General features: G+C 48.0%; 4 protein-coding genes across 6 annotated transcripts; 2 read left to right on the plus strand and 2 right to left on the minus strand.

Annotated features, from left to right (window-relative positions):
* Positions 1-1,083: 1,083 nt before the first annotated feature.
* Positions 1,084-5,600, minus strand: LOC9650285. 2 transcript variants are annotated; one of them, XR_002992157.1, is made up of 21 exons: positions 5,439-5,600; positions 5,300-5,374; positions 5,132-5,247; positions 4,968-5,079; positions 4,792-4,920; positions 4,682-4,729; positions 4,442-4,629; positions 4,189-4,385; positions 3,848-4,131; positions 3,648-3,797; positions 3,308-3,598; positions 3,107-3,256; positions 2,979-3,054; positions 2,801-2,928; positions 2,563-2,754; positions 2,376-2,498; positions 2,201-2,323; positions 1,983-2,150; positions 1,726-1,921; positions 1,527-1,677; positions 1,084-1,443 (listed from the first exon to the last, which is right to left on the minus strand). XR_002992157.1 is itself a non-coding variant. In XM_024673176.1 (20 exons), exons 1-19 carry the CDS (start codon positions 5,571-5,573, stop codon positions 1,754-1,756), a joined length of 2,853 nt encoding a protein of 950 aa, XP_024528944.1. In that variant the 5' UTR covers positions 5,574-5,600; the 3' UTR covers positions 1,484-1,677; positions 1,726-1,753. The 2 variants fall into 2 exon arrangements, 1 of the variants encoding a protein (XP_024528944.1); XM_024673176.1 differs by lacking the exon at positions 1,084-1,443 and having other exon boundaries at positions 1,484-1,677.
* An 82-nt stretch (positions 5,601-5,682) lies between these two features.
* LOC112345780 (replication protein A 14 kDa subunit B-like) lies at positions 5,683-6,549 on the plus strand. 2 transcript variants are annotated; one of them, XR_002992158.1, is made up of 3 exons: positions 5,683-6,014; positions 6,079-6,199; positions 6,289-6,549. XR_002992158.1 is itself a non-coding variant. In XM_024673179.1 (2 exons), the coding sequence occupies exons 1-2, from the start codon at positions 5,744-5,746 to the stop codon at positions 6,141-6,143; spliced, it is 336 nt and encodes a 111-aa protein (XP_024528947.1). In that variant the 5' UTR covers positions 5,683-5,743; the 3' UTR covers positions 6,144-6,268. The 2 variants fall into 2 exon arrangements, 1 of the variants encoding a protein (XP_024528947.1); XM_024673179.1 differs by lacking the exon at positions 6,289-6,549 and having other exon boundaries at positions 6,079-6,268.
* Positions 6,550-6,641: 92 nt separating this feature from the next.
* On the plus strand, positions 6,642-7,910 carry LOC9650286 (peroxidase 5). The gene is made up of 4 exons (XM_002968143.2): positions 6,642-6,899; positions 6,952-7,140; positions 7,192-7,357; positions 7,413-7,910. The coding sequence occupies exons 1-4, from the start codon at positions 6,678-6,680 to the stop codon at positions 7,817-7,819; spliced, it is 984 nt and encodes a 327-aa protein (XP_002968189.2). The 5' UTR covers positions 6,642-6,677; the 3' UTR covers positions 7,820-7,910.
* LOC112345779 (G-type lectin S-receptor-like serine/threonine-protein kinase SD2-5) lies at positions 7,840-9,825 on the minus strand. Its single transcript, XM_024673177.1, has one exon. The coding sequence runs from the start codon at positions 9,761-9,763 to the stop codon at positions 7,925-7,927; it is 1,839 nt and encodes a 612-aa protein (XP_024528945.1). The 5' UTR covers positions 9,764-9,825; the 3' UTR covers positions 7,840-7,924.
* Between the last annotated feature and the right edge of the window lie 119 nt (positions 9,826-9,944).

The raw sequence follows: 9,944 nt of genomic DNA on the forward strand, positions 1-9,944 counted from the left end.
GGATGGAAGAAAAAGAGAAGGAAGAACAAGACGAGGGGAATGGATCTCCGAGTTAATTGTTGTTAATGCCAACGTTACTTAGCGCTAATAAGGAACAGTGATAATGGAATGAATGTGACCCATCTTTAGCCGCCACCACACAAAACCAAACAGTTGGGCACAGCTAACAAACAAGATTTGGCTCCTTGTTTGGTAGTGCCCATCTACTTGTGCTTATGAATCACATTGCCACAACCATACAAATTGTTAAATCTTTAATCCTATAATATGTGTGTAAGCTCTCGCCTATCTTCCCTAAGCTAAACTAAGACGCGGAATCCTCTACCTAAGAAGAAAGAGGGCATAGAATCCACGACAAAGAAACAAATCCGCCACCTTATTCCTCACTCGTGTGCTTACGAAAACTTGTCACGGATCGAGCAAGTATTTTAAAGATTTGAGAAGAGAGAGAGAGAGAGAGAGTGAGAGAGATGGAGTTGGGGCTTGAAACTTATGCGTGTGTTGTCACCACAGTTGGGTAAGATTTCCATAGATACGGCTACACTTTGTGACAATACAGCTTGTTTTTTCCTTGATCATAATAGTGATAATATTAATAATAATACAAATAGAAAACATATTTTATTTTCTATCAAGTCAATAATTAGATAGCTTAGAAACAGTGTAAGGTGAAAGAAAAAAAAAGTAAAACAACAGCCTCTCTTTCTTTGGTTAATGTGTTTTTAGTGGGGGGTCTGGATGAATGAGACCGGGCATATGTCTCCCAGAATTCCCCACCACCCAGAAACTTGTTAGGTGAGAATAATAGGAGGAAACATCCTTGGTGATCTGCTAAGATCTGTTTTAAAGAACACACATGCATTCAATTTAGGGCATTCTACAAGGTGGCCAATTGAATGATGTCACAACCACACCCTCCAAAAGCAAAGCAAAACAATCACCATCTAAATATTTATCACACATACTCACACACTTAAACAGATTTCTTTGTGGTGGTGTTGTTGCTGCTGCATGCATGCAGAGATACAAGAGGATCTCTCTGAAAAATGCAGCTCTTCTGAAGTTCCCTTCGAAACTCCGCTGTCAAATTTTTCTCACTTTTTTTTTGTTACCGCTCCAGATTTACCGCCGGTGGCGAGATAGAAACAGTGGGTCACATTCTTTCACCATACAGTCGGAGGAGAGGAGAGAAAAAAATGGCCAAGCACCTAATCCCCAGCCTTAAACACCTCCCTAGACGATAGAGTCGCCATCGCCATCGCCAACTTTTCTTCCTCCTTTTGTTCGCTCTTTCCCCGCCAAACGCTGCGTGCTTTCAACTCTTCAAGAGCGAACAAACTCCGTCGAGACAAACTCTCATACATCTGTGCTTTGTTTTGCTTGTGCTTTCTTCTCTCTTTGTTAACTCTTCTCAACACACGGCGTGATGGATTGTTAGGCGACCTGCCGTTACAAAGAGCAAAAAGCCAGAGTGACAAACGAAGAAGAAAGCAAAACTTTCATTTGTTCTAAACGAAATTACTTACCGTGTCCCCGCAATGTTCTCGCCAGTTGCAAGCAACTTAGTGGCTGATTGCGATGGCTCTAGGCACTTACTTATGCACTCTGACATCAGATGCTTAATACTTTTGAGTATGAAGGACGCCGACACTTGCAGCACCTTCGAACATTCTCAACCTTTTAAATGTCCCGCAGTTAGAAACACGAAAAAACAGTATGACATACCGAGCTATTTACACCAAACCGTCGCAGTTTAGCAGCCGGCAGCCTTGAGAAAATTGTCGTAGGGGCTCGCGGGTGGGAGCTTTACCAGCGGCCATGTCTCGTCAGCCGATGGTGTTAACCACGGAGGGCTAAAGACGGGGCTCTCGTTCAAGCTCTTGCTCCTGGAGCCGATAGCCTGCGTCCACTTTCCCTTGGCCTTTTGGAAACAAGGGAGCGTAAGCGATTGATAAAAACTCAAAAGCCTTGCGAAAACTTACGTCCGCTGATGGCGTGCTCGGTTTCAGATTGCTATCAAGCCTCATCACGATTGACATGTTCTTCCTCGTTCCCGCAACGAAGGCCTCGCACTGGCTTGCAAGAGCATGATAAGAAACCGGAGAGTTCGGGGTTGTGATGCTGGCGACTTGGCCGGCAGCTTCCAGTGCCTGTAAAAACATTTCCTTTGCTTGAGCACGCAGGAAAGTGAGCGTCTTACCGATTCTAGAAGCTGATTTACGCCCATAGCAGCTGGGGGAGGAACCGGGACATCAGCCAGTAGTGGAGGAAGACCAATAGAAGCCATTGGACTCAAAGCATCCTCATCAGCCGAGGGTACAACCTACACAGCGAAAAGTAAGACATTGAATACAAACTACTTGTTTTATCCTCACATCGTCAAAAGACATAGACTCCATGCCCATGTGACCGTTGAAAGCTTCCAAGTGTATCTTCGAGCCCAAAACAAGTGTGTCGTCTGGAGTAAACTTTTGGAGCAACTGCTCAGGTCCACTCATCTAGTTGTAGTACGTGGAGTCAAAAGCCAGAAGGAAAAATCGTTACATGCAGAAAAAAATGTACCTCTAGGTGTGGTGGTGCGAGCTTAACTATCATGGAAGCAATGGTCTCGTTTGAAGCATCGGGCGGAATGGAAATCTGTGACATGGCAGCTGCAGCCGATCTTTCTTCATCTATAGAGCCGTAGTTCTTAAAATTCGCACCGGAACAAAGCTTAAGCTTGTTGTCCTCCGTAACTTCCAGGAACGGATCCCTCTGGAAAAATGCGTCAACAATGTAAAGCAGCCAACGTCAACAATACCGTTTCAGCTGTAAGGTTAGCCTTGACAAGGGGTATGATATGGGGAACATCGTAAATTGTGGCAGCAACGATAAGCATGACAGTCGAAAGTGTGAACAGCGACCGGCGCTGGCACGAGCTTTTCACAGCTGTAAAGAAAGATAAGTACATTGCAAGTAATCCCGACGTTATGACATACCGCTGGGATCTAAAGCAAGAGTTCGCAGAGTCAGAGCAAGCTGAAAAGCTCGTATGCAAGTGTTATTGCTGGAAGTCTGAAAACCATAAGATGAGAAACAAAGACCTTCTGCACGATCAAGAATTTACCTTGGGTCGAGAAAAAAGCAGCGTTAAGCTAAAAGTATGGCCAAGCGCCTCAAAGATGACGGGCACATTGTCGGCCATTGTAGCCTGAATTAATAAGCTCGAAAGAAGTAGCGATGCTTGATATCCGCTTAACCTGGCTGGCGTCATCTCCTGCAAATAAGATTGTAAGTCCAATCATCACAGCTTGAAGAACATACATACAACTTCTTTGACGGATGTGTCCTTCACGGCGAGAGATTCTTCAGCGTCCTTGAACTCGTCAATGTTTTCGACGCTCTTTTGCTTGTCTTTCATAACTTTCTCAAATAGAGAAGATGCTGCACTAGAAGGTGTCCGGAATAGAACTTTCACGTCACTCTTAACGAGAACCGCATCTCCCCCTGAAGGAGGTATCAACAAAACAAAGAAAATATGGTGGCAACCCAAACGAGTTTCGACGTCGGGGTGTACCATTGCTCGCAAAAGCTGGTAAAGCAACGCCTCTGGAAATGCCTGCAATTACAACATGAAATTCCTGGCCTTTTAGGTGCAAACATGGTACCTTTATGTGCAGATCTTCATTTGGAAGTGATACAACAATATGTGCAAGGACGGCCACTGCTTCGATAGTCGTTCTGGCAACTGTATTCTTGGACGAAAGCTTTTCCAGAATAACGGCCATTTGTTCCAGGATAGGAGTTGCTTCGCCAATCTAATCACACGACGTTAAACATCAGCTGAAATAGAGCACTTAAAATTTACCCTCCGTGCTAGCTCTATCAAACATCGCTCGATCGCTTGAAGACAGTCGTTCAAGTGCTCCATGTTGACACCACTAGACATTTCCAAAGAGAGTTGCAAACTTCTACGAAGATGGCGTGACAGATCGTTGATGATACCGACTTCCGAATGCTTGCTCTTGGGTTTCGAATGCCGTGCTAGGACTGTTGTGACCCTGACAATCTCGGTCTTCACTGGCAGCTCATTCGCAACATTTTTATGGTCTAGGTGTCTCACTAGCGCGCCAAGAACAAGATGATCGTTACCTGCAAAGAGGGCTCAAGCATAAGATACCTTTTCTTTGATGCTGAAAAAGATTTCACCTGTTTTCTCCATTAGAAACACCATATCGCGAAGAACGGGGAGAGCGATTCCAGATTCTAGCGACCATGATTTCTCTGAGTCGAAATAGTTGAAGGCAGCGTCCAAAACGCAGCGTATAGTTGTTGTCTCCTTGCCTAAGCATGCCATATTCTGGACGCAGATCTGCGACCACACCTTAGGCGTTTCAGATTCTTCTCTGGCATAACAGACAAAAGATGATCAGAAACAACCTCAAGAACGATCGATACATACTTGGTGAGGTTTCTGGGATACTTGATGCGAATACTTTCCATGTTGAAGGACATTCGCGCCAGTGCATCACGCATAACACTTCCTTTCAGGAACCCCTTCACAAGATTTTGTGCCGGCTCCCTTTCGCCGCCTTCGGTTTCTACTGCGGTCACAGTCGCTTCATAGTTCATCAAAACAGCACGCACGATCTGCACGTTTGACGTTAAAACACAAGATCTTAACGCACAAAATAGACCTCACCTCATCAAAATCGGAGGGCATGTGAGAAAACTCCCCCATAAACCATAACTGGAAGTAGACAAGAAATAAATCATAGGACACAGGACAGACCACAACCAGAAATCTCTTACCATCGCGGAAAGAGCTTGCAGTCCTGCAGCTCGTAAGATACTTCGCTTCGGCTCGGGTCCAGTCTCTCGGGCAAGAGCGCAAAACTTCGGTATAAAACTATCCAGGTTGTGCATGTACGTGGTATCAACCTGTTCCAAGCCTTTAAGAACGCCATCAAAACGAAAAGATCTGCTACCTGTTGGTAAATAAATTCCACGACTGTGACGCATCCAAGAACACGCATTTCATCATTTTGTTGCTCCAGTAGCACATGAATCATGTTTAAGGCACTGACGGCCAGTAGAGGCCTGCGCATCTGACATGTTAGTAGCTGACACAAAGAACTCTCTCGCTGCTCACATTTGATCTTTGCAAGTCGAGAAGAGCTTAAAAAATGTGCGCATGATAACTCTGACCGATCCATAGTGCTCGTGTCGCAGCTCCTTGTAGCCTCGAAGCTCCAAGTTCTTGGCAATCTATTCGCAAAGGAAATTGAGCTACAGATAAAAGAGAAAAATTCCCCCAAACCTTTGGTATCCGGAAGGGATTTTTCACAGCGTAGTCCGTTAGCTTCGAGATCTTCCTATCATTCGGTTGCTCGGCCTGTGAGCGAAAGAAAAAGAAAATTCTATCACCAGAGCTGGGAAATCCAGAAGAAGAAACTCACCTGGGACTTGGGAAAGAGATCAGAGAGGAGCTTCTTGTAGCGCTTGACCGGCTGCCGCGATCTAGCCCTCAAACCGGGGCAGCACACGCACAAATGCCCACACAGCGGCAGCACGCGCCTCGAGATGATTCCCATTCCGCGCGTCGGCTATCTATCCCCCGCTCATCGATCGATCGATCCCTAAAATCTCCCGAGCTGCCGGCCTTGTCCCGGCTCCCGGCTCCACAGCCAGCTGGGGGCAAATTTTTCTCTTTTTCTATTTTTTAGGGCTCTTGATCACATTTTAGGGTTCTAGCGTTGGAGCAATGGACACATCGTCGCCGTGCCCCATGGTGAATGGCGAGCTGCTGAGGCGCTACCCTGGGCGGCGAGTGCGCTGCGTGATCAGGGTATCGAGGATGGAAGCTGGGGGCAGTGTGATCGTCGGGCAGACGGCGGACAATGTCCAGGTGACTGTCAAGCAAATGGGGGCGCCTCCTGTGGGAGCGCTCACCGAGTTCGTGGAGGTGATCGGCGTTGCGGAGGGCGATAGGAGCATCCGGGCGGAGACGTGCACGAGCTTTGGAGGCGGCTTTGGTACCCACATTTCTTTCTCTTTGCGGATTTCTCATTCGATTCTTTTTGTCTTCTCTTTTGCTAGATATGTCGATCTACAACCAGCTCTGTCAGATGGCAAATGGGGACTTCCAAGAGCTCTTTGTGTGACCTTGTTTCGGCATTGACAAGATGATCGAGTCGATTTTAAACGTGGAGAAAGTATGGTAGGGAACTTTTTTTTCTTGTTTATATAGTCTATACTGATCAAGATAGAGTTTACGGGTTCTCATTCTTGTTTGCTCGGTTTTTCTAGATATCAGGCTAGCAAATGTTCCTCCGAAGCATCCGGAAAGCGTGCAAGTCTGGTAGGAAACTTTTGCTTGATTCGTTTGCTTGACACCACTGATTGTTCTCAACTTGTACTGAGTCCCTGTTTTCCCTTGCTTCACATCAGTCATTGTTTTCTGAAAGTCTTCTGGCGTAACTCATGCTTACAACATTGATTCTTATAGTTGCACCTAGCTACAGTCAGTCGGTCTTGTGGCTGATTTAATATGATTTTCTAATTTAAAGACTTTTTGTGAAGCTGATACCCATAAAATGATTCTTATAGTTCGGTCTTGTGGCTGATTTAATATGATTTTCTAATTTAAATACGTTTTGTGAAGCTGATAACCATAAAAATCAAGTAGTTTGCCACAAATGAAGTATGGCTGTTTGGTTTTAGTGTTCTTCCTGGCGTTTAGTTTTAGACGTTTCTTTTCGGAAGACACTCTTCCGGCGGGTATGGCGTACAACTATTACTCCAAGAGCTGTCCGCTAGCCGAGCAAGTTATCTATCAAACCATGGTTATTGCTAAGCAGCTGCATGCCGGTATCACCTCGGACGTTACTCGATTGGCTTTCCACGACGCTTTTGTAGAGGTAATTCATTCAAGTCGGGTTTGACAGTGATTGTGAATTCTTTTATTGACAGGGATGCGATGCTTCGGCTTTGATAAAGTCCACGCCGGGAAATCTAGCCGAGATGAATGCCTCCGTGAATAAGTTTCTGGAGGGCTTTGAGTTGATAGACGCTGCAAAGTTTCAGCTCGAGATCTTGTGCCCAAACACAGTCTCGTGTGCTGATATCATCCAGTTTGCAGCTCGCGATGGAGTCCGGCTGGTAAGAATAAATTTAAATCACTCCAAAGTTTACTTTTCTTGTTTGTGCTAGGATGGAGGGCCTTTTTATGCTCTCCCAGGCGGACGACTAGACGGTCGAGTCTCTAAAGCTTCGAGAGCTACACAATTTTTGCCCTTGCCAACAATGAACGTCAGCGAGCTTAAGGCCAACTTTGCAGCCAAGAACTTCACTCTCGAAGAGCTCGCAACTCTCTCAGGTAAAGCTTGTCACGAAAACTCTGACTAACTCTTGAGAAAAAACTTCTTTTGTAGGAGCTCACACCATTGGAGAAGCGCATTGCTCCTCGTTCAAGGATCGCTTGTACAACTTCACGGGAAATGGTGACCAGGATCCATCACTGGATCCAACATATGCGAGAGAGCTCAAGGCAAAATGCCCCCAGTCAGCCACAAGCGATGACACGGTTCCCATGGAGTCGGAGCCTTCCACTTCCAAGGTGAACACAGTCTACTACAGGGACATCCTTCGAAGCAAAAGTATATTTACATCGGACCAGACGCTGGTGAATGATCCCATCACGAGAGCTACTGTTGTCCAGTTCGCTAACAGCACAGAGATCTTCTTCCAGAAGTTTGCAGCCGCGATGCTCAAGATGAGCCTGCTGGAAGTGAACAAACCTGGAGGAGAGATCCGATATCACTGTGGCTCCATTAACTAGCCAAGAATAAAGAAAGTAGAGAAAAGAAAGATCACGCGAGCGAAGGTCAATGAATTCTAGCAGGAAAGCAAAACACTCCTTTCATCCAGGCCGACACGCTAGCTTTTATCGAGCTCCATCCGAGGATCGAAAGTTGAGACGATCTCTTCCTGAGACCGAGATGGAGAATTGCCCCGAGCTCGCCAGGAGTGGAGAAGACTGTGCAGCGGGTCTCTCCAGCTGAGGGAATGCCAACACATCCATGGCACCCTCGAGCATCTTCACCACCACAGACATCGTTGGCCGCTGCAAGGGATCCTCCTGCGTACACCATAACCCGATCCGGAGGATGTTCTCAAAGCCAGTCAAGGAGAAAGCACCACCATCCTCGGCTTTGAGCAGCCGGTCGTCCACCAAGTCCATCGAGTTTCCACTGTCCAGCTTGTTGAAAGCGGTTTGTCCGAGGAACACGACGTCCATCTGTGAGCCCGAGCCCGAGGAACACTCCACGGCCTTCATGCCGCAAACGAGCTCGAGAAGGACGACCCCAAAGCTATAGACGTCAGTCTTGTCCGTGACTCGAGAGTGGAGCCACTCGGGAGCCATGTATCCCACCGTGCCTCGCATGACCGTCACGACGTGACTCTCGTCCTTGTCGATGAGCTTGGAGAACCCAAAGTCGGCGATCTTGGCGCCCATCTTCTCGTCCAGGAGGATGTTCTGGGGCTTGATGTCCAGATGGAGTATCTTCTCGCGGCATCCTTCGTGGAGATAGGCGAGCCCCCGGGCAACGTCGAGCGCGATGGAGAGCCTGGATGCCCAAGGCAGGGAGCTGTCCTTGGCGAAGATCCAGCTATCCAGCGAGCCATTGGGGAGGAACTCGTAGACGAGCAAATTCTGTGGAGAGTGGAGGCAAAATCCAACCATCTTGACGAGATTGAGGTGGTGAATGCTGCCGATCGACATCACCTCCGCCTTGAATTGCTTGTCCCTCTGCCGCACTCCACCTCCGATCCTCTTGACTGCCACAATCTCCCCGCCCGGCAACGTTCCCTTGAACACACTCGCAAATCCTCCTTGTCCCACCTTGCTCTGGAATCCCTTGGTCGCTCGATACACCTCCTGGTACCTGAATTGCCGCGGCAAATCCGCGAGATTGCCGAGATCGAGCGGCCGCTCCCTGACGGCAGCATCGGAAGAGCGTCGCAAGAACTTCCACCACACTAGCCCTAGGAGCGCCAGGACGACGATCGCTCCACTGGAAACCACGGCAATGGCGATATTGCGATCTCTCGTGCTGGAATCCTCGCGCTTCCAGCTCCAAGTGACCGCCAACACATTATCAAAGTAGGTTTGCCCCAGCGCTTCCCACACGGCTCTCGTCCCTCCCAGCGATCTGGGCGAGCACGGCCCATAGAATCCAGTGTCTGCGGTACACCCGATGTTCGATCCACACTGGTCGATCACTGTCGCCGTCACGCTCAGCCCATTCTCCGCCGTGATCACGATCTCTCTGTGGCACGACGATCCATTGGCGAACCACCCCGTGGACATGGACGCCAGGAGCTCCGAATTCCTTGGCGGCGTCGAGCGATTGCAACTCGTAGGGGACTCCTCCAGCTCGATGAAGTAGAATGCCGCGAAATTGCGAGGCTGTTCTTGCGGCGAGCAATTGAAGAACTGGTAGGTGGTGTTGTCGAAGCAAAGTGCTGGGTTGTGGGCGGTGGCATTCGAGTAGACGAAGGTCTGGGCGGGCTCGCAGCCGGGAATGGGGCAGGAAAGAGTGCTAGCTGATGGATCGCCATCGCAGGTCTTACTAATAGGATTGCAAACGAGGCCGCCAGAACAATCGCGCGTAGACTCGCATGTCATGCCGCAGGAGGAGGAGAATTGTTGCGCGGTGGCCCCGGCGAGTGAAGAGATCAAGATCATCGCGAGCGCGAAGAAAGTGGTGCGATGCTCCATGGCTGGAGCTTGAGATGCAAGACCTGGACCTGAAGATGCCAACTCTCGCGGGTAAGTTAGTTTAAAAGCTCTATCTAAAAGTCAATGAAAAGCTTTAAGAATTGGAACTGCTATATGAACCTTCCAGGTATTCTTGTTTGACTTTTCTTGCTTGCCATCAGGATACTGCCAAGCTTCACAC

Source organism: Selaginella moellendorffii, unplaced genomic scaffold, assembly GCF_000143415.4.
Source record: "Selaginella moellendorffii unplaced genomic scaffold, v1.0 SELMOscaffold_10, whole genome shotgun sequence".
In the NCBI taxonomy this organism is placed as follows: domain Eukaryota; kingdom Viridiplantae; phylum Streptophyta; class Lycopodiopsida; order Selaginellales; family Selaginellaceae; genus Selaginella; species Selaginella moellendorffii.

Excerpts from the sequence above, each read along its gene's own strand:
- LOC9650285 (XM_024673176.1), bottom strand. The coding sequence starts at position 5,573 with ATGGGAATCATCTCGAGGCGCGTGCTGCCGCTGTGTGGGCATTTGTGC. Across the intron at positions 3,055-3,106 it reads TGCTTTTTTCTCGACCCAAG|ACTTCCAGCAATAACACTTG; the intron begins GTAAATTCTTGA and ends TATGGTTTTCAG. Across the intron at positions 2,151-2,200 it reads TAAATCAGCTTCTAGAATCG|GCACTGGAAGCTGCCGGCCA; the intron begins GTAAGACGCTCA and ends ATGTTTTTACAG.
- LOC112345780 (XM_024673179.1), top strand. The coding sequence starts at position 5,744 with ATGGACACATCGTCGCCGTGCCCCATGGTGAATGGCGAGCTGCTGAGG. Across the intron at positions 6,015-6,078 it reads GAGCTTTGGAGGCGGCTTTG|ATATGTCGATCTACAACCAG; the intron begins GTACCCACATTT and ends CTCTTTTGCTAG.
- LOC9650286 (XM_002968143.2), top strand. The coding sequence starts at position 6,678 with ATGAAGTATGGCTGTTTGGTTTTAGTGTTCTTCCTGGCGTTTAGTTTT. Across the intron at positions 6,900-6,951 it reads TCCACGACGCTTTTGTAGAG|GGATGCGATGCTTCGGCTTT; the intron begins GTAATTCATTCA and ends TTTTATTGACAG. Across the intron at positions 7,358-7,412 it reads AGAGCTCGCAACTCTCTCAG|GAGCTCACACCATTGGAGAA; the intron begins GTAAAGCTTGTC and ends CTTCTTTTGTAG.
- LOC112345779 (XM_024673177.1), bottom strand. The coding sequence starts at position 9,763 with ATGGAGCATCGCACCACTTTCTTCGCGCTCGCGATGATCTTGATCTCT.